Below are 23,840 nucleotides of genomic sequence, written 5' to 3' on the forward strand. Positions count from 1 at the left end.
CTGACAGCTCAGCAGGGAATCGCTCAGCAGGGGTGCCGCAGGCAGTGCTCGGCAGCAGGAGCGGGACTCAGCCGGCCCCGGGGCCGGGCAGTTTGGGGGCCGGGCAGTTTGCGGCACTCTCTTTCTCAACATTCTGTCACACTGTTATAACATCTTTTTCATTTAAAAGAGAACAAACCAGGTATAGTGGTATGGAGGCTGAGGCAGGAGAATCACAAGGTCAAAGCCAGCTTCAGCAACTTGGGCCTTGAAACTTAGAGAGACCCTGTCTCAAACTAAAAATTAAAAAGAGCTGGGATGTGGTTCAGCGTTAAGTGCCTTTGGGTTCAATCCCTGGTAACAAAAACAAATAAATATGAAAGAGAGCCTGATGTGGTGGCACATGCCTGTAATCCCAGTGGCTCAGGAGGATGAAGCAGGAGGATCACGAGTTCAAAGCCAGCTTCAGCCAATGGAGAGGCGGTAAGCAACTCAGTGATCAGTGAGACTGTCTCTAAATTTAAAAAAAATACAAAATATGGCTGGGGATGTGGCTCAGTGGTCGAGTGCCCTAAATTCAATACCCAGTACCCACCCAAAATATATATAAAAGAGAATGAGGTTGTTATGGTTTGGATATCAGGTGTTCCTCAAAAGCTCCTATGTTCATGCAGAAATAGTCTAAGGTGAAATGATTAGATTATGAAAGCTGTAACCTAATCAGTCTATCCTAATTTGAATGGACTGACTAGATAACTGTATGCAGGTGGGGCATGGCTGGAGGAGGTGGGTCACTGAGGATGTGCCCTGGAAGGGTTCATCTTCCCTATGGCTCCTTCCCACTTTGCTCTGTCGACTTCTTAACAGCCACATCCTGAGCAGCTTTCCTCTACCACACCCTTCCGGCATGATGAGTCACCTTATCTTGGGCTCAAAGCAATGGCCTCAGCCAACCATGGACTAAACCTCTGGAACTATATGCCAAAATAAACTTTTCCTCCTCTAATTTGTATCTGTTGGGTATTTTGGTCACAGCAACAAAAAAACTTACTAACACAGAGGTTGATTTCCACAAGGGCACTGAAACCAGTCAATGGAGAAACGACAATCTTAAAACAAATGGTGATGAGAAAATTGGACATCTACATGCAGAAGTTGGGCCGTTCCCTTACACCATATTCAAAATTAGCTCAAAATGGATCAAAGTCCTAAACATAAGATCTTACACTATAAAACTCTTAGAAGAAAATATAGGTGACACCAAAGCATAGGCAACAAAAGAAAAGACACAAAAACTGAACTTCAACAAAATTTAAAACCTTCATGCACCCAAGGATATTATCAAGAGAGTGAAAGACAACCCACAGAATGGAAGAAATATCTGCAAACCATGTATTTGTTAAGGGATGGACATCCAGAACATATAAATAATTCCTATAACTCAACATTAAAAATCCAATTTTAAAATGTGCAAAGGACTTGAATAGACATTTCTCTGAAGAAGTTACGAGGTGCCCCTTTATCCAAGACCCTCCCCCAACAATGTCTAAAACCAAGGGGAGTATCAAACCTTATATATACCAAGTTGTTCTGTTTTCTTTCTTACAGTACTAGGGAGTACACTGGGGGGCAGTTCACCACTGAGATACATCTCCAGCACCCCCCCCAACTTTTTAAACTTTTTATTTATTTTTAGTTGTAGTGGACACAATCTCTTTATTTATTTATTTATTTTTATGTGGTGCTAAGGATTGAACCCAGGGCCTCACACATGCTAGGCGAGTGCTTTACCGCTGAGCCACAATCCCAGCCCTCCAGCCCTTTTTAATTCTATTTGAGACAGGCTCTAAGTTGCCAAAGTTGGCCTCAAACTTGTGATCCTCCTGCCTCAGCCTGCCAAGTAGCTGTGATTACAGGTATGCACCAACATACCCTGACAATGTTTTTTCTTATACCTGCATACCTATGATAAAAGTTTAACTTTTAAGTTAGGAAAAGTAAAAGAGATTACCAGCAATACTAATAACAAAATAGAACAATTATATTGATATATTCTAGTGAAAGTTATTAAAAACATGAATTGTTTATTTCTGGAATTGTTTGTTTAATTGTAGACCACAGTTGACTGCAGGTACAATTTCAGAAAGTTAAAAAAGAGGGGAGCTACTATAAATAAATAGCCAATGAGTATGAGGAAAATGAAAATAAAGAACAATTAGATACCACTTCATATCTCTAAAGATAACTATTACCAAAAACTGGTTAGCTTACAGAAAACTGGAAGTTTGTGCATTGCTGGTAGGAATGTAAAATGGTACAGATGCTTGGAAAAGTTCTGCAGTTCCTTGACAAGTTAAACAGAATTATCATATAATCTAGCAATTCCACTTTTAGTATTAACTCAAAAGAATTTTTTTTTTTTTTTTTTTTTTTTTTTTAAAGAGAGAGGGGAGAGAGAGAGAGAGAGAGAGAGAGAGAATTTTCAATATTTATTTTCTAGTTCTCGGCGGACACAACATTCTTGTTGGTATGTGGTGCTGAGGATCGAACCCGGGCCGCACGCATGCCAGGTGAGCGCGCTACCGCTTGAGCCACATCCCCAGCCCCAACTCAAAAGAATTGAAAGCAGGGACTTAAGCAGTTTCACAGAAGAATCATTCACCATACTCAGAAATAAGCCAAATCCATTAACTACTACCAATTCATTAATATCCAGATGAACAGATAAATCAAATGTGGTATATACATACAACAGAATACTGTTCAACCAGAAAAAGAAATGGAATTCTGATACAAGCTTATCCACAGATGAACAAGGATGAACCTTGAAAATATTATACTAAGTGAAAGAAGCCAGAAGCAAAGGGAAAAATATTTTATGATTCACTTATATGAGGTACCTAAAATAGGCAAGTTCATAGTGACTCAAAGTAGAACAATACTTACCAGGGACTGGGATAGGGCAGAATGGGTAGTATTATTTAGTGGGTACAGAATTTCTGATTAGGATGACGAAAAAATCCTAGAAGTGAGTAGTGGTAATGGCTACAAAAACACTGACTGTATTTAATGTTGCTGAATTGTACACTTAAAAATGGGGCCTCTAAGGGTTTAATGACGCTGTAAGGGTAGGGTTCTCAAGATGGAATTAAGTGCCTTTAAAAGAAGAGAGACACCAGAGAGACTGAGGGTGCCCCCTCCCCCAAACCCTGCCCTCAACCATGAGAGGACATAGGAAGCAACAATCTGTAAGCCAGGAAGGTGCTCTTACTGGAGCACAACTATGCTAGCACCCTGATCTTGAACTGCCAGCCTCCAAACTGTAAGAAAATAAATTTCTGTTGTTTAAGCCACCTAGTCTGTATTATTTGGCTACAACAGCTAGAGCTATGACAGTATATCTTACCAAGGGGATTAGGATGGGGTGTTGAAATGAAGAGATGGCACTGGCAAAGAGAAAGAAGTATCCCCAAAACTCTGATGGGTATACTTCACCAAAATATTTTGGAAAATGTTTCTATGGAGGGCAAGAGAGAATGCCATTAGTCAGAACAAATGGCAAAGTGACAGGAGAAGGTAATGAGAAGAAGGAAGAAATAGAGGGACAAATGGACAAAGAGACACCTATGCTCATAAAACAGAGGTAATAAAGACTAACAGTGGGCAACAGAAGTGAAGTAAGGGAGAGTGGTCCCCATGTTTTTCACCTCTAACTTTACTCTCCAGGGATTATCAGTCATCACTTTCATGGCCTTCCAATCCCAGGTTTCATGTTAATGTGTCCTCTGGGCACAAAGCATGTCTTCCCTGTCCTCCTAGCATCTTTTTGCCTTTTGTCCAATAAACAAGGAGACACTATCATCAACAAACCAAGGTTTGATAAAGGACTTTCTGGAAGCCTGAAGCATGCATAATTCAACCTTGGCCTACAGGAATTCAAAGCACAGATCAGGAGGCCAACATGGTGTATTATGACTATAAGACATGGGGGCAAATGATATTTAACTGGGTGGTAACAGTTTCTATAAGCAATCATTCCCAATACATAATACAGGTTCTCCCATGAGTTCCTGCTAAAATGATTCCTGCATGTCAGTAATAAAACCCAGGTGACTTCACACCAATAAAGAGCTAGATTATTTAATGTAGAGATCAGAAAGGAGGGAGTTATGTGGAGAAAGTAATATCCATAAATTTTCAAGGGGAGTTCCTGAGTCTCCTTGTAACAGGGATTCACTTGATGCTTTGACTATCCCTTGTGACTTTGAAACTTAGTTTTTTTTCTTGTTCCCAACCTTCATCTCCATGACATTCTCCTACCCGATCTTTTTCCTGATCTTCTCCTTCCTGATCTCTCTCCGCAACCTCATTTTCTCTGAATCACCTCTATAAAAAGCTCCCTGATCCTGCAGACGGGCAGAATCACAGCCTCTCAAGATAGGAGTTCCCTAACAAAGCAATATTTATTGCTAACAATGTTTATTGCTAGCAAAGCAATAAACCTTCTTTTTCAATTTTCTCAAAATCATGTCCTCGTTAATGGATTGGCATCAGGAACAAAAACAGAGATTTCAGCAACAAATCTGGCGACCTAGATTGTATCCGAGAGCAGCCCCTGCTCCTGCTTTCTTGGGCAGGTCTGGCTCTCCATGGAACCCCACTTCCATGCTGAGGATACAAGATGGCTGGTGAGTTTGTTGAGAGCTGACACTGGAGAAATTTGGAAACGGTGTGAGTCTGCCTTGGACAGAACCAGAGGAGCTGTTTCTGTGAGTAAAGGGAGGGACTGAAGGACCAACCTTGTAGTTGTTCTGCAAAAGGGTAAAGGTTCCCTAGCAGCTGCCAAAGCTCTTTCTGCTTCGGGGAACTCCCACCTTCTCTTCCTGAACTGCACAAGTTGCTCCATCAGTTGCTCGACTTTGAGAAAAAGGAAACTGAACTCAGGAAAGTCGTGACAACTTTAGCCCCTGAGTATGCTTCCCCGTGTGCACATAGAAACCCTTGATTCTACACATCTGGTTCCCCTTTGTGGGGACATCCATGGTGCCACAGGTGTAGAAGTCACTGTTAAGTGAGAGTTTGGAACTTGGGATTTTCCCCTGTCTGGTCTGTCTGTTTTAAAGGTTCCTGTCTGTTGGCCATGGTTTGGGAATCCCCTCTGGTTGTCTGTTTTGTTTGTATCTGCTACTGCCCCTTTTAAGACATGGCCAGTACTACACTGATTCTATGGGTAGTCTCTTAGGAAAGATCTTGGCTGGTCAATTTAAAGGTTCCCATCTGTTGGCCATAGTTTGGGAGTTGTCTCTGTTTCTTTTATGTACAATCTTGCAATTGGAGTTGGTCTGTCAGAAGTAAAATGAGTTGAAGAAAGGGCCACCTGTAAGTCTGCCTAAGATAATGTTGTACTGTAATGATGTGGCTTTCAAGCAGATTTCTACAATATAATATAATCTTGCAGTTGTAGTTGGTCTGCAAAAGGGTAAAGTGAGTGGAAGAAATTTGTATGTGCAAGGTCTGTCTGTTTTAAAGGTTCCCATCTGTCGGCCCTGATATGGATGATCCTCTTGTCTGTTTTTTTTTTTTTTTTTTTTGGTCAGTTACTGGCCCTTTAAGATATGGGCCATGCTGCATTGAACTTACTGCTAGTCTCTTGAGGAGACAGATCTTGGCTGCATGGGCCACCTATAGAAATAAGCCTTTCTAAGAGGAAAAGGGTTTCTCTGGATTATTATACAATCTCTGAAATTGGTTTGTAAGGGTTAAAGCATATGAAATAGATTCTGTATGTACCACATTTATGCATTTGCATGATAAGGGATCTGAACCATCAAAAACAAAGCTGAAGGTGTCAAAAGGCACTGCCTCTGATGTGCAAGGACAGCAGGACACCAAAAGAAAGGATTAACTATTTTAAACCCAGTGCTAGCAGTCCCAGCACTGTTTCTCAGCCTGGCCCCAGGCAGCTGCAATCATCTCACTGTGTCAAGGACACTAGCCCTAAACTGGGGGAAGAAAAAAAAAAAAAACCCAAAAGCTGCTTGGGCTGTAGAAAAATGGCCAAAGAGAACCTGGACTCTGCCCTGCCTTCCAGCCTCTTTTGCTCCTGGGAAGTGAAGGCTATTGTCCACAAAGGATGTGACAGTAGGTTCCAGCACTATCAATTTATGACCTGGGGACAGAAATGGTCTCTCTTTTTAAGATCTGACAGGAGACCCCAATTGGCCAGGGAATATTCACCACTGGGACAAAGCAATTCTTGCTATAATAGTATCCCATCAAACTAAATGCCTGGGGAGATTGGCAGAATAAATAATTGCACACAGAAAAGAAAAAGACAGAAAATAGAACAACCTGTGTTTGTAGGCAGCTGCTGCAAAAAGATCTCAAGGAAATCTAAAGAAAAGGATAGAAAGAGTCACCTCCATTGCATGTCAATATGCCTAGTGTAAGAAAAAAGGCCACAAAGGAGCCTCTGGATACAAATAACAGTGGGGAACTCACTTAAAGTTGATGGCACTGTGATAATGATAATGGAGACAGGTCAGGCTCAAAAATTTCCTGTGCTCCAACACCTTGAATGCAACCTGGGAGAAAAAAGTATAGGGTTTTTGTTTGTTTGTTTGTTTTTTGTATATGTTGGATTGTCCAACCCTTTCCTGGGATAAAATAACTTGTGTAAATTAAATGCACAGATAACATTCATAAGGTCTGTTTCAGAATGTGAATTTAAGAAAGGATCCAAAACTTGAAAAGATAAAAGAAAGTTATAGGTATAAAAAATATATTTTAGTATGGAAAATCAGAAGGCAAAAGAAATGTTTCTGGATGAGAAAGTATTTTATCTGAGTAAAGTAATATTCTGGGGCTAAATTCCAAGATGAAAGAATACAAAACTAAGGATGTAAAGTTGTGAATGTCTAAGTATGTCACAGAAGGTTTGTGGAAGGTAAATCTCAAAAAATTTGTGTTTATGATTAAATTGGCTATAATAAGCACAAAGTTACTTGAACTTTAATGTACTGATATGAAGCAAAGCTTGAAACATTGATATGCTCTTATCTACTGAGATAATTTTCTTACATTTGTTAGTAATTAGAATTTGTACCTGTTTTAAAGTCTTAAATGATTACTTTGTAACTGGTTAAACAAACAACTGTTATTTAGGTTATAACAATATAGTTGACACTCTAAATATAGGTGACTAGGTATACGTATGTATCTGAGAACTCTCTTTCTAAGCCTTGTCTAAGAGTTATGTAAATGTTTATAAAATGAAAGTTTATGTAATGCTACTGGCAAGATAACCAATAAGTGCTCTTTTTTACATTGTATCTGACATAGAAGGGCCACACTGTCATTTGAAGACCTGTCTTATACCTGTTTGCTTTGATTAAGTCAATTTCTTATGATGAACACTGTTTCCTAAAGTCAATTTCTGATGATGAACACTGTTTCCTAAAGTCAATTTCTGATGATGAACACTGTTTCTTAAATGTATAAGAGATTTAAGGCTATTCTTAGATTTTTATCAACCCATGCAGACCTGTGACTATTATTATTGTACACTCCAGATTCTAAATTGTACTTTAAAAATTCAACTTAAGATAAATGTAAAACTTAGGAGAGCCAGGCTGTTCTCCAAACTAAAATTATGTGTAGCAAAGGTCTCCAATAAAAATAACAAATTTGGTTGGTATTTGTTCATGTCATTTGATGTTTTATACCTGGATAAAGTAACCTGATGTCAATAAGTTATATATTCAATTTTGTGTTACTCTTCACACTGGAATTGAAATTTAAATGTATTTTTGGAAGGTATTAAGGAAAGCCTGATCTGTTTAAAGGTGACACTGTAAAACATGGAACCATTCTGCCACTTTTTCCACAAAAAAAAAGTTAAAAGCTCTCTGAACTTAGCTTGTCTGTAATTCAAATTTCAGGTGTAATGCTGTATTGTATTAATTGTGAAAAGCCCCTCTCCCTTACCTGAAATAAGGCTCTGCCTCCCTCCTTACTCCATGTTAGAATGGCTCCAAAATAAGCTAGACTTCAGCTCATTTAAAGTTGTGTTCAAAAGACTGATTTTTTTGTTGTAAAGATTATTTTGATTTCAAACAGGGGATATAATGTATAACTAAGTAAAGATTTTTCTCTTTGTTCATAGCTATTACACAAACTGAATATGTTTTTGCTCTTCATTTTGCATTTTCCTTGTAAACTTTATAACTGTTGCCTGTTAGTGTTTTGCAAAGGTACTGCTTCTTAAAAAAAAAAAAAGAAAGAAAGAAAGAAACTGGTTAATTTGAGATAATAAGCCATCACCTACAGGACAGACACTATATGATACTATACAATACTGACTTCCAGCACTAACACTGACCCCAATTAAATAAAAGGGATAATGTAAAATTATAGATATTGAAGTCATTCCCTCTTTAAGCCTGTTGAAACTGGCTTGCTGGGTGTTTAAAAACAAAAACTTGGAGACCAAAGTCAAGAAATGAAAGGACCAAGGAAAAAGCAGCTGACATTTTGGCCCTTGCCCTCTACAGTCAGCCAGGACCCAAAGAATGACGGCAGTCCTCTCTCGGCCCTGCAACTCTAGTTGAGTCACCCGATCTACTTATCAGGGAGATGGAGAGGACCCTAGAGAACAGGAAGCCAACCAGAGCACATTCTGCAAAGAGGAGGATCATTGAAGAGGGAAATGTCCTTGATACTTCCAAGAGAAGCCACATATGGTCAGTCAAACCTGACCTATTCTGACAAGTGGCACCACTGATAGAAAAATGCTAAAAGAACCAGGAGACTTTGTACAAGTGCCCATGAGTGATCTCTGAGGAATCTCAGCTGACTCTTAAGAATAGATAGGAACAAGGTCAGTTTTGACCAACTTGGTCTTTAACACCTGGCAGGAGAGCATAGCCTAAGAGCATAGTCCTACATGGACATTTAAAAGGAAAAACAATGTTTTTTTTTTTTTAATTTTTAGTTGAAATTGGACACAATACTTTTATTTTATTTATTTATACGTGGTGCTGAGGATCGAATCCAGGGCCTTGCACTTGCTAGGCAAGTGCTCTACCACTGAGCCACGACCTCAGCCCAAAACAATGGTTTTTTAAATGTAACTTTTCTCAAAATCATGTCCTTGTTATTGGATTGGCATCAGGGTTAAGGACTGACCTTTTGGCAACATCTTGATGAAAACTAAGTTGTGTATATACAGTTAAATTCCACAATGTTGAAAAAAAATTCTTAGAGCACTAAACCTTACACTCTCCCAAGCTCACACAGGACCAGAAAACATCTACATTTCAACCAATCGGAATGGAAAGTCCTCACTGAATGCTCACTTAGTAGAGATGCAAGAAGGGTCCTCAGTAGTAGGGCCAAACTAGACCAAAGTAAAGATTACTCTAAATCTGTCCTAATGAAGCTTTAAAAGGATCAAAATGATACACAAATAAATTAACTGCCTGTCAGAATAAAGTCCAACACCCTGAAGGAAAACAACAAAACTCAGAATGTAAGAGGGGTTTACTGGATGCTTTGACTATATTCCTTGTGGCTTTGAAACTTACATTTTTTTTTTCTTTTTCCCAATCTTCTTCTCCCTGATCTCTCCTCCCTAATCTCATTTTCTTTGAATCACCTCTATAAAAGCTCCCTGTTCCTGCTGATGGGCAGAATCATAGCCTTTGGGACAGGAGTCCCCTGTGATTGTCCTCTGCTAGAAAGCAATAAACCTTCTTTTCCCTTTTTCTCAAAACTGTGTCCTCATTATTGGATTGGCATCAGGGACAAGGACCGAACTTTCAGTAAAAAGCACACAAAAATAAAAACCTCACAATTTAAATCACTGAATCAAAATGATTAGGTATTAGAAGAAAGAAGAAAATGTGACTGATAACCAAGGGTGGGGGGAGTGACAAATTAGTAGGGCTGGTGGATGTGGCTTAGTGGTAGAGTGCTTATCTAGCATGTACAAGGCCCTAGGCTTAATCCCCAGCACTGTGGTGGGGTGGTGGGGGGAGGAGAGCAATAAAAACAGACCCAGAAATGACAGAAGACAGTGACATTAGGAGAAAAGGATGTATGAGAGAGCTATATAAATAGCCATGATATGTTCAAAAATTTAATGGAAAACATGATCATAAATAGAAAAACGGAAGTCATAAAACAACTTGAGACTTTCAATGAAAAACAGAGTATGTACAATGAAATTTCTACTAAAAATCTAACATAACTAGTAAGTTAATTAGACTAGCAAGAACACAGAATTCAAATATATTGAAATGGGAATGCAAAATGGTACAACTACTTCCACAATTTGGCAATTTCTTATAAAGTTAAATACACACTTATATTATGACCCAGTAATTTTTCTTTAGGCAACGTAAGAGAAACTAAACAAATTTAACAAATTTTCAAGACTTATACACAAATGTTCACACTAAATTTACTGTATATATAATAGGCAAAAGTTGCAATTAAACTAAGTATCCCCCCAACATGGAGGATTAAAAATAACTTGTAGTAGCCAGGCAGAGTAGTGCACACCTGTAATCCCAGCAATTCAGGAGGCAGATGCAGGAGGATAACAAGTAGTTCAAGGCCAGCCTCAGCATTTAATGAGGTGCTACACAACTTAGTGAGACCGTCTCAAAAAAAAAATTTACGGTGTATCTGACAAACAGAATACAGACAGTCCCACATTTTGATGCTCTGACTTTACAATGGTGCAAAAGTGTTACTGACACATTCATTGAAAAACATACTTCATATTTTTTAAAATATTTAATTTTTAGTTGTAGCTGGACACAATACCTTTATTTTATTTATTTACTTTTATGTGGTGCTGAGGATCAAACCCAGGGCCTCGCACATGCTAGGCGAGTGCTCTACCACTGAGCCATAACCCCAGCCCCATACTTCATATTTTGAACAATCATCTTTTCCTGGCCTAACAATATGTATTAAAATACTCTCTCAGGATGCTGGGCAGTGGCATCAAATTGCATGTCCCAGTCAGCCATGAAATCACAAGTAAACAACTGATAATCTATAGTGTACTGTGTTGCTAAACTATGATGTTCAATAGATTAGGTATAATAAATGCATTTTTTAAAATTTTTGACAACTTTATCAAGATGCAATTTCATCAAAAGTCAAGAAGCACCCATACTACCCAGCACCAAGGAATGAAAACCCAATACATGCAATAACATGGATCTCCAAAACATTATTCTCAGTGAAATAAACCATGTATAAAAGAGTTTACTGTATGATTTCATATATATAAAATTGTTAAAAGACAAATGTATTGTGACAGAAAGTGGTTCAGTGGTTGTCTGAACCCATGTGCAGAGACACTGATTTTTTCGAAAAGGGGCAAATATCTTGAATGTGGCAGTGGCAGTGGCTCTACAGTTATATACGTTTATCAAAAACGATATATTTAGGCACAGCATGATAGCATGCCTGAAATCCCAGACACTCAGAATACTAAGACTGGATGATGGCAAATTCAAGGCCAGTCTGGGCAATCTAGCAAGACCCAGTTTCAAACTAAAAAAATGTCTTCATAATTTTTCTTTTTCTTATAGTGCTAGAGATTGAACTCAGGGCCTTAATCATGCTAGGCAAGTGCTGGATCACTGACTTTTTACATCCCTAGCTCAGTAAAGATCATTTTTTAAAAATCAAATCAACTTTAAATTAAAAAAAGGAGAGGTTTTACAGAGAGATATGTAAGAAATATTAAAAATGCTTGCTTGCTCTGGAGAATGAGAATGGCATTAGTAAATAATCTCTTCTCTACTATTTAAATTTTTATATGAGTACTTTACAATTTTAAAAACTATTTCATTCAAAACAAAAATTAAGCCAGATGGAGTGGCACACTCCTGTAATCCTAGCAATTAGGGATGCTGAGGCAGAATCACAAATTTGAGGCCAGCCTCAGCAATTTATCAAGGTCCTGTCTCAAAAAAGGGGGGTGAGGTTGAGCTCAGTAGGTTTAATCCCTAATACCACAATACATACACAAAACACACACACACACACACACACACACACACACCCCACACCACAGATTTAGAGGCTTGTTTACCTTTTCTAAACCTCCAGGGGTGAAATTATAGAACTCATTATTTTTAAAATTCCCCAATGACTGATGGTCAGTCAGATCTGGAAAATCTATTTTTCATTTGCAATGACAGTGATTAGATGGAGTGGGGAAGGGACTACGACTCAACTCACAACTGCCAATTAAGGTTTCTCCTTCTCAACCTGCTGCCTCTCCTAAAATCTTATAAAGTCAACTCTGAGTCCAGACCATTTCCTCTTTCCAAAATGAAAAGCCTGAGTCTTACTTAAAAAATCCAGGAGTGGGGCTGGGAATGTGGCTCAGGCGGTAGCGCGCTCGTCTGGCATGCGTGCGGCCCAGGTTCGATCCTCAGCACCACATACCAACAAAGATGTTGTGTCCGCCGAGAACTAAAAAATAAATATTAAAAATTCTCTCTCTCTCTAAAAAAAAAAAAAAAAAATCCAGGAGTGGTCCTATGACCATGTTACTCAAACAAAGGAACAATATCTAACTTAAGCCCAGTTCTTTAACAATAGATGGGTTTGAGACCTCACACTGCATGATGCCACTCCACTCCAGAGTCTCCTGTCACTGTCCAGCCCTAGACCTTATGAGATAATTCACCCTGCCCTTTTTACAAATAATCATTTTGTGCATATCAAATTAGTATGGCAGCAGTCCCAATTATACAAAGAGTAAATGCTAAAAACTATTGGTACTGGGCTCTTATGATTTTTGGAAGCAGATTTCTTCCAAATTTAAATTTTCTTGGAATACCTTTGAAATGAATGGGAATTTCCTGAAAATACACAAGCTCATTACAGGAAGAGTCTACATAACAAATGTCTGTGGTCAAAGAGACCAGCTTGGGTCTGACATTTGCATGGTGTCAGACAATCACAGTATTGTACTACCCATGTTTACATTACATTTACTTTATTAGTTTAATGGAGAATGATATACTTAAGAAGGAAACTGCCAAGATCGTAGGAGACAAAGCAGCACATTTTGAAAGTATGACTCACATATGTCAAAATTACCTTTATAAAAAGGTTTCTGTGATATACTACCAGAAAACTTTTTTTTTTTTGATCTGAGGTAATTATTATAAAGTCCAAGGTTATATGAACAGACCAATGGTATAGGCACATGGGCAAAGGGGAGAACTACAGACAGATATCTCCTAATGTAACTGCTACAATATGAATCTGAATGGCCAGCTGACTAAGTCAGTTTCACAGGATTCAAAACATAAGTGAGCCGGATGTGGTGGTGTATGCCTGTAATCCCAGTGACTTAAAGACTGAGGCAGGAAGATCACAAGTTTGAGATCAGCCTCAGCAACTTAGCAAGGCACTAAGCAACTTGCTAAAACCATGTCTCAGATAAAAAGCTGGGAGGTAGCTCAGTAGTTAAGTGCCCATGGGTATCTCTTCCCTACAAAACACAACACAACACAAGTAAAATTCTTATACTGAATTCTATTGGAGAAAAATATTCAAAACCAAAATCCAAAAGAGAATTTTGGGAGGAAGTCTACTGTATAGCATGCAATACAAATGGCAACAAAACTTCCATTTTTTTTGGCAGGGAGTTGGTACTGGGGCTTGAACCCAGGGGCCTTTTACCACTGAGAATCCCTAGACCTTTTATTTTTTTTATTTTGAGACAGGGTTTCACTAAGTTGGTGGGGGTCTTCTAAATTGCTGAGGCTGGATTCAAATTTGCAATCCTCCTGCTTCAACTTCCCAAGTCTGGGATTACAAGCATATGCCACCATACCTGATTAAAAACGATTTCAAGAGAACCTGTGTTGAAGCTGGAAGGCACCTCAGAGTCATGTTCCAATACAATCTGCTTTTTTATAGTTAAAGACAAAGAGAACCAGACAGAAAGTGACATGTTCAATTTCACATAGCTACAAAGGATACTGACTGGGACTTGGCATCAGGATTCTGACACCCTGTTGCTGTAGGTCCTATTTGACTGGATTCAATGGAGCTGGAACAACAATATGAAGTGGTTCAAGAGAAGATCCAAATGCACTATTCCCTTTCAAATACCAGAAAGCTTCAATTTTTACTCCCTCTTTTGTCTGCGTTATTGGGACCTATTATTGGTTCTTTGATATTTTAGATTTTTCTTTTGTTAAATTAAGGATGCAGAGAAGGCAATTTTTTTGGTGGGGTTGGGGAGTACTGAGGATTGAACTCAGGGGCATTTCAACCACTGAGCTATATCCCCAGGCCTATTTTGATTTTTTTTAGAAATAGTGTCTCATTCAGTTACTTAATGCCTCACTTTGGCTGAGACTGGTTTTGAACTCGCAAAGTTCCTGCCTCAGCCTCCCGAGCCACTGGGATTACAGGCATGCACCACTGCATCTGGCAAGAAGGCAGTTTTTAAACTTCCACCTTTATGCTAAATTTCAATATTAGAGTGTCTGTTCATAAAGCAGAGATGAATAAGACAGTTCATTATATAGGACACAAGGTTCAACAACAGTGCAGATTGTTCCTGTTATTCGAGTATGATTGGTGGAGAGCATTCTGAGCAATAATAATGGAATCTGATTATTTCAGTCTGGTTCCTGAGAACTAATCCACATCACAAAAGTCCACCCTCCTCAGACCAAGAAGTGCAAAAACAGTAGAATAGTCAGGATGTCAGCACCAATGTAAGACATAAACATTGAGGATTTCAACAGCAAAAAATTTCTACTTGGCCCTTGAAGACAGCAGGAGTAGGGCAGAAACTAAAGAGAAACCGGACATGAGACCAAAGGTATGACTCCTATATTTGGCCAAAACCCACTGGAGTCATGAGCTCCAAGAAAGCAAATTTGACTTATTCAAATATTTCAACTTTGGGGCAATTTAGAAAGCAACAGACAGCTGTGCTGGATGAGACCTGTAGGTGGTCCCACCTTATTCCTACCTCCCAGTTACCGGCAAGTTTGGGTGGAATCTCCAGTCCCAGCTTCTCAAGCTCTCGCTCCCTATATTTTTCATACTGCCGGTACCCTACATAACCACTTCCTGTTGCTAACAGAATAGGCAAGGGGCGCAACCGGAATAAGGTTCGGGCAGTGGCAGTGTGAACTTTTCTGGTATCTGTAACAACAAAAAAAAAAAAAAAAAAAGAGAGAAACAGAAAAAAATTTTGAGACTAGGAAACAGGAATAGGAAAAAGTCATGCAAACCCAGCACACACCAGAGAGCCAGGAAAAGTCAATGCATTTCAGAAGGCCTCACACAGTAAAGATAACTGAACTCATAAGATATCTGACAGGTAGGTGCAACCCTGCATCAATATTGAGAGTCTTCTGTCTCTAAAGTATATCAATTGGTAAAAGAAAAAGACAGGCATTGTTTCTGTGGAACAACAATGCACCTTCACTCCCACTACAGTCACAGAATTTAAGACAAAAAACACAGAATCTCAAAGAGATCCAGAAACTAATCAAGGTTGCTGAGCTGGCTTCCAGTAGGTCTAAGACTCTTACCCAGGGCTCTAGAGCTTCCTTTTACAAGATAGGCCCAATTCTGATCAGGCACTGGTATTGTGAAATATAAAATCTCATAAGTTCTTACAATTCAATAATAAAAAAAAAAAAAATGAATAACCTGGGGTTGGGGAAGTAACCCAGTGTAAAGTACTTTCCTAGCATGTACCAGGTCCTGGATTTGATGCCCAGCACCACATACATAAAAAAATACAACCCAGTTTAAAAATGTATACAGGATTTAAACAGGCATTTCACCAAAGATTCATGAATGGTCAATAAGCACAAGAAAATATGTCCAACATCTGTTTAGGGTTGAATTGTGACTCACCAAAATTTATATGCTAAAGTCCTTATCCCCTAAAAGCTCAGAATGTAATGTTGGAGAAAGGGTCTTTATAGAGGTTATGAAGTTACAAGTAAGGTTGTCAGGGTAGGTCTGAATCAAATATGAATGGTATCCTCACATGGTGGGGAAATTTGAAAAAAGACATGTACACAGGGAGAATAAAGATGAAGGAAGAGATCAGAGTGATCTATAAGCAAGGAACGTTGAAAACAGTCAGCAAATCATAAGTTAGGTGAGATGCATGGAACGGATTCTCCCTTACAGCCCACAAGGAAGCAACCCTGTTGACGTTTAATCTTAAGACTTTTAGCTTCTACAAATGCAAGACAATATATTTCTGCTGTTTGCAGCACTCTGCTACAACAGCCCTAGCAAACCAAGATAACATCACTAGCAGTCAGGGAAATACAAATAAAAACACAAGATACACTTCACACCAAGATAGCTATGATAAAAAAGATAAATATTGGAAAAGATGTGGAGAAACTAGAACCCTCAAACACTGCTGGAGTGAATGTAAAAAGGGACAGCCACTTTGAAAACCAGTTTGCAGTTTCTCAAAATGTTAAACATAAAGTTTCCAGTTCAATCCCCAGCACAGCAAAAAAAAAAAAACAAACAAAAAAAGTTACCATATGGCCCAATAAGTCCACTCTTAGATGTATGCCCAACAAAACCGAAAACAAAATACAATCGTAAAAAAACTTGTACCTGGGCTGAGGTTGTGGCTCACTGGTAGCACGCTTGCCTAGCATGCATGAGGGTTCAATTCTCAGCACCACATACAAATAAATAAAATAAAGGTCCATCAACAACTAATTTTTAAAAAAACTGTACATAAATGTTCATTTAGCACCACTATTCATAATAGCAAAATGAAAAAACAAAAACAAAACAAATGCCCTTCAATTGATTGGAACAGAGAAATAAAACGTGGAATGGCCATGATATTGTAAATGATATTCCATTTACAAATAAAAAGAAATGAAGTAATGATACAGCTACAGTATGAACCTTAAAAACATGTGAAAGAAACCAGCCATACAAGGCTGCATACTAAATTGAGCACAATCCCAACAACTTGGGAGGCTGAGGCAGGAGAATCCAAGTTTTAATCTGGCACATGCCTCTAATCCCAGCAATTTAGGAGGCTGAGATAAGGGGATTGCAAGTTCAAGGCCAGCCTAGGTAACTTAGACCCTGTCTCAAAATAAAAAACTAAGGATTGGGGACGTAGCTCAATAATTGAGCACCCCTGGGTGTAACAGGGCATAACAATAATAATAGGGCACCCAAGAGCATCCCCTGTGCCATGAAACAAAATGGCTGTAATCTGTATGATTCTGTTTATGTGAAATGTCCAGAATAGGCAAATTTGTAGACATAAAGTAGGCTAGTGCTTACCAAAGTCTGGGAGTAGGGAGAAATGGGGCACCGCAGCTTAACAGATAAAGGTCTTTTATGGGTGCGGGGAAATGGGCAAGTGGTGATGTTCATATAAGTCTGAAAATACCACTGAATTATACATTTAAAAGGGCATATGATATATGAATTATGTCTCAATAGCTGTTTTATTTCAATACACAATGGAATATGATTTTGTCTTAAAAAAAAAAAAAAAAAGGAAGCTAGGCACAGTGGTGCATGCCTATAATCCCAGTGGCTTGGGAGACTGAGGCAGGAGGATTCTAAGTTCAAAGCTGGCCTCAGCAACACAGAGAGGCCCTAAGCAATTTAGCATGACCCTGTCTCAAAATAAAAAATAAAAAGGACTTGAGGATGTGGCTAATCGGTTAAGTGCCTCTAGTTTTAATCACTGGTACAAAAAAAGAAAAAGGAGGAGGAAAATCTGCTATTGTAAGAGAGATAAACCTATAAGCAAAGCAACTAAATATTGTACCTCTGAAGAAAAGACTTGTCAAAAAGCAAGAAAATAGGGGGCGGGGCTGGGGATGTGGCTCAAGCTGTAGCGCGCTCGCCTGGCATGCATGCGGCCCGTGTTTGATCCTCAGCACCACATACAAACAAAGATGTTGTGTCCACCGAGAACTAAAAAATAAATATTAAAAAAATTCTCTCTCTCTCTCTCTCTCAAAAATAAATAAATAAATAAATAAATAAATAAAAAAGAAATTACAAGCCACATATTTGGAAAAATATTTAAAAAAAAAAAAATAGGGGGCTGGGGATATAGCTCAGTTGGTAAAGTGTTTGCCCAGCACTCACAAGACCCTGGGTTCAATCCCCAGCTCTACCAAAAAAAAAAAAAAAAAAAAAGAACTGGGGGGGTTGTAGCGCTTGCCTGCATGTGTAAAGCACTGGATTTAATCCTCAGCACCACATAAAAATAAATAAATTAAATAAAGGTATTGTGTCCATCTTTGACTAAAAAAAAAAAATTAAAAAGCAAGAAAATACCTGTTTTTCTTTTTCTGAATTGCTTGGGACAAGAAAACTATTGTACCCTCCACACTGAGCTGGCAGCTTTGATTGACTTGTCATACTCTACTAAATGCTTTCTGCTGGGTGCCAATGCTTGCTTATAAGTGTGAACCAGGAACAATAAAACTCTCTTTGAAGAACAATTGGCCTAAATACCAAAATGTAAAATACACAAACCTCTTGACTGAGCAATCTGACCTCTAGAAATTTATCCTGATGATACACAAAGATGTATTACTATAGGATTATCTGTGGTAGAAAAAGACTAGAAACAAATGTCCAATTACAAATGGTACAGTCATAGAGTATTATGCTGCTAACAACAATAATGAAGTAAAAAAGGCAATGCTTTGGTGATGACTAAGTGCCAGGAATGCTACATACTTCACAGACTATTTAATGCTAACAATAACCCTATATTTATTCCAATTTGAGCACACTGAGACACAGAGAAGACTGGCACAATTTCCAAATGTTCCTTACCTGTGTTAAAAGCTCGAAGGGGCAACTTCCATAAGGACTGTAGGTAATGGCTCAGGGAAGTGTTTCCACAGTGACAGAAGCTATAATCAAACGAAAATTAACATTAAATATTTTTCTTAAAATTAGCTGAGCACTGTGGCACACAACTGTAACCCCAGCTACTAAGGAGGCTGAGACAGGAGAATCACAAGTTCAAGGTTAGCCTCCACAACTTAGCAAGACTCAGTTTCAAAATAAAAAATAAAAAGGACTGCAGGGATGAGCATATTGGCACACGGCTATAATCCTAGTGATTTAAGAGACCGAGGCAGGAGGATTTCGAATTCAAAGCCAACCTCAGCAACTTAGGAAGGCCATAAGAAACTCAGTGAGACCCTGTCTCTAAATAAAATACAAAAAAGGGGGCTGGGAATGTGGCTCAGTGGTTAAACACCCCTGGATTCAATTACCAGTACCAAAGGAAAGAACTGGGGATGTATCCCATAGTAGAGTGTCCCTGAATTCAATCCCCAGTACCCAAAAATTAATCAATCAATTAATCAATTAAAAATAAAATTAGTAGGGCTGGGGTTGTGGCTCAGGGGTAGAGTGCTCGCCTCGACCCTGGGTTCAATCCTCATCACCATATACAAATAAAAAAGTGAAATAAAGGTGTTGTGTCCAACTACATCTTAAAAATATTAAAAAAAAATAAAAATAAATAAAATAAAATTAGTAATAACATCAACCGCGGCAACATGTGCATACAGTTTACAGACCAAATAACAGTACTGTACCAGTTAATTTCTTGGTTTTTGACAAATGCACTATAATCACATAAAAGAAAACCCTTGTAGGAAAAAAGCTAACATAATTTATAGGTAAAGAGCTGTCAAGTCTGCCAGGCACAGTGACACACACCTGTAATCCTAGCAGCTCAGGAGGCTGAGGCAGGAGGATCATGGGTTTAAAGCCAGTCTCAGCAAGAGTAAAGTGCTAAGCAATTTGGTTAGACCCTGTCTCTAAATAAAATACAAAATAAGGCTGGAGATGTAGCTCAGTGGTTGAGTGCTCCTGAGTTCAATCCCCGGTACTGCCCCCGCAAATACACAAAATAAAATATAAAAAGGGTTGAGGATGTTGCTTAGTGGTTAAAGCACCCCTGGGTTCAATCCCTGGTACCAGAAAAAAAAAAAAAAAAAAAAAAAAAAAAAGAGCTGTCAAGTCTGCAAGGTGCTTTCAAGTGTTTAAGAAAATATATATAAAAATACACATACAAGAAAAATAAAACAAATATGGTCAACATTTGCAGAATTTGAATAAAGGACATTTGGGATTTCTTTTTTTAACATTTATTTTTATTTTTTTAGTTGTAGGTGGACACAAAACTTTTATTTTATTTTTATGTGGTGCTAAGGATTGAACCCAGTGTCTCACATGTGCTCGGCAAGTGCTCTACCACTGAGCCACAACCCCAGTCAAGTCTGCCAGGCACAGTGACAACATTTGGGATTTCTATGTATTATTTTTTTTTTGAGAGAATTTTAATATTTATTTTTTAGTTATCAGTGGACACAGCATCATTGTTTGTATGTAGTGCTGAAGATCGAACCCTGGCCGCAAGCATGTCAGGCGAGCGCACTACCGCTTGAGCCACATCCCCAGCCCCTCTGTGTATTATTTTTATAATTTTCTGTAATCTGAAACTTTCACAATAAAAAAATCTTTTTCCCCATTAATTAAGCATAAGATCATGATAAGGAAGAATACCAGCATTTTTACACAAAGCCATGTGTTTCTGTATGACATAAGAAGAACTGTACATAGATCTACAAACACCTGAACCCTTAATCTCTAAGATTCTAATATTTCTGGTGGCTGAATTTTTTTTAATTGTAGATAGACACAACCTTTATTTTATTTACTTATTTTCATGTGGTGATAAGGATCAAACCCAGTGCCTAGCGCATCCTAAAAAAGCACTCTACCACTAAACCACAACCCTAGCCCATGAAATTTTAATGATTTTAAATGTTTATACTGGAGAAAAAAGAGTGGCAAAAAGAAAACCACATTGAATAATCTAATCTATGTCAAGTCTGGCTGGTTCAACTGGTTTAAAATTTTTTGAATTATCTTTTGTGGCTGCTTTGCCAAAAGAGTTTTATTGACAGAGTGGCTAGGTTTCAAAAATACTGAGAAAAAACTTATCAATTATTTTCACAGCTTTAAGATTGAAGAAAATTTATTTTTATTCAGTTGTTTATTCTTCTTTGTTTCATAAATACCCCCTCTCTTTCTTTCTCCTCCTTCTTCTTCTTCATTTGCAATACGAGGAAGTGAACCCAGGTTCTCACCCGTGCTAGACAAGCTGGATTATATCCCCGATCTTTTCGTCTGTCTATCTATCTATTTTTTGCCATACTAGAAACCCAGGGGTGCTCTACCACTGAACTACATCCCAAGCCCTTTCTTTTAATTTTTGAAACAGGGTCTCACAAAGTTGTGAAGGCTGGCCTTGAATTTGTGATCCTCTTGCCTCAGCCTGATGAGTAGTCTGAAATCAGAGGTGTATGTCACCATACCAAGCTCAAACATCAAAAATCTCAATTCAGGTAATACTTTAGTTTTCTAAATACTGACCTGAAATGTAAAAGTAAGTAAACTATATTCTTGTTAGTAAATGTTTCTTTTTCTTTTTTCCTTGGAGCCCTTATGGTAGAAATAATTCACTCTATTATAAATATCTAAATTGATATTTGTGAAAAATAGAACTACATTTATAATATACAATTATACTATAATATTTATGTTCATGGATATTTAGTTATATCATATAGGTATCCTATAAACTGTATCAGATTTAGGTACTTTTATTTTTTCCACATGAAATTTTCTTCACTTGAAAACACCCTTGGGGGCTGGGGTTGTGGCTCAGCAGTAGAGCGCTCGTCTCGCACGCATGGGACCCTAGGTTCGATCCTCAGCACCATGTAAAAAATAAATGAGTGAAATAAAGGTATTGTGAATAAATATTTAAAAAAAAAAAAGAAAGAAAAGACCCTTGGGCTGGGGTCATAGCTCAGTAGTAGAGTATTTGCTTAGCATGAGTGAGGCACTGAGTTCAATTCTTGGCACTGCATATAAATAAATAAACAAACAGAATAAAGGCCCTTTGAAGATTTTAAAAATATTTTTTAAAAAAACACCCTCACTCTCACATCATGATACTGTGACTAATGTAACAAATATTATATTCATTCTCTAGGCAAATGAGGTTTGCATGGGGAAAAAGATTTTTGCCATGATAATCACCACCCCCAAGACCAGACACAACAGCTATTAATACCAAAAAGGATGCATTTGAGAATATGAAAGTTATCCCAGCACTGACCAGTGCTCATCTCTTAGAATGGATACTTTCACTACAAAAGAAGGACTTTAAAAGTCCTGTTTTCCAAACAGAATTAGACTGGAAGTATAAAAACAGACTAAAGGGTTGTTGAACACTGGCATGGCCCATGCCTATGATCTCAGTGACTTGGGAGGCTGAGACAGGATGATCACCAGTTTGAGGTCAGCCTCAGCAATTTAGCAAGGCCCTAAACAACTTAGTGACACCCTGCCTCAAAATAAAAAAATAAAATAAAAAGGGCTGGAGATATAGCTGGAGCTATAAAAAAGCATTCCTGGGTTCAATCCCCAGTACCAAAAAAAATGACTACAGGAAAATAGCTGTGTTCTATAAATTACAGAGAATCACTTATCCACTATGACTGGCTGCCCAGCCCTCAGGTGGTTTGTATATGCATCTTCCCCCTCAGGAACTTGCCTGAGAATGAAATGTTCAGCTTTCTTATACACTGCTCAGTCCTAGCTCCTGGAACAAATGTCTGGCAAATGTCCCATTATATCAACTTGTTACTTATTACTGGATTGTCCCTGTTTTCATTTTATATAATAAATGCTTTATTTCTCCAAATTACATAAACACTGTCCACCATGCTTCTTTCTCTAGTTTCCATCTCACTTTTCTTCTCGCCATTACAAGTTCTTGAAAGAGCTACCTGTATTCACTGTATCACTTCCTTGCCTCCCATCTTCTCTTAATCCTACTCAATCAGGCTTTTGTTCCTATCATCTCACCTCTTGTCAAGATCACCAACAGAGCCAGGCACAATGGCGCAATGCCTGTAATCCCAGAGGATCCAGAGGCTGAGGCACGAGGATCCTGAGAGCCAGCCTCAGCAATTCAGCCCGGCCCTAAGCAACTTAGCAAGATACCGACTCAAAATAAAAAGTTTTTTAAAAAGGGCTCAGGATGTGGGGATGCAGCTCAGTGGTAAAGAGTCTCTGGATTTAATCTCAGGTACCAATCAATCAATCAATCACTAATAATCGCCTAACACCTCCATTTTGCCAATACCAATGCATACATCTTTTTTGTTTTTAATATTTATTTTTCAGTTTCCGGTGGACACAACATCCTCATTTTATTTCTATGGGTGCTGACGATCGAACCTAGTGCCCCGCGCATGCAAGGCGAGCATGCTACCGCTTGAGCCACATCCCCAGCCCCAATGCATACATCTTGGGTCTCACCTTACTTGATTGCTCAGAAGCATAACACAGTTGATCTTACTCTCCTTTAAATTCAACCTTCATTTGACTCCTGGGATCATGAGTTTTCCTCCTACCTTTCTGGTCCCTCTGGTTTCCTACATGGATGACTTCCCCCACTATTCCTCCGGGGACTTCCAGGTCTGTTATTTCCAACAGGCTACCCAACATTCCCACTTGGAGTCATTTCAAACTGATTTCATCCTAAACAGAATGCCAGACCTTCTCTAACAAATCTTCAACCTACTCCTCACCCAAAGTTCTCTGTGGCAGAGACAAGCCAGATGTTTATCAAATCTGTTTCCTCTTCATTTCCCAGCCTCCTTTCCAGCAAACTGTGAGAACCATTAGGATTTTCAGGCTCAAGCAATCCTCCTGCCACTATCTCC

General features: G+C 38.5%; 1 protein-coding gene across 5 annotated transcripts in view; it reads right to left on the reverse strand.

Annotated features, from left to right (window-relative positions):
* The window catches only part of Pisd (phosphatidylserine decarboxylase), a 114,911-nt gene that overhangs the window by 84,997 nt on the left and 6,074 nt on the right, over positions 1-23,840 (reverse strand). For 3 of the 5 annotated variants that reach the window (XM_077796038.1, XM_026408901.2, XM_077796035.1), the window contains exons 2-3: positions 18,853-18,932; positions 15,011-15,186 (exon numbers count right to left, since the gene is read on the reverse strand). In XM_077796038.1, coding sequence (XP_077652164.1) covers positions 15,011-15,186; positions 18,853-18,932 — 256 coding nt within the window. Of the gene's footprint in view, positions 1-15,010; positions 15,187-18,852; positions 18,933-23,840 lie in introns of those variants that run through there. The other 2 variants (XM_077796037.1, XM_077796036.1) reach the window with 2 other exon arrangements.

Source organism: Urocitellus parryii, chromosome 3, assembly GCF_045843805.1.
Source record: "Urocitellus parryii isolate mUroPar1 chromosome 3, mUroPar1.hap1, whole genome shotgun sequence".
Classification (NCBI taxonomy): Eukaryota; Metazoa; Chordata; class Mammalia; order Rodentia; family Sciuridae; genus Urocitellus; species Urocitellus parryii.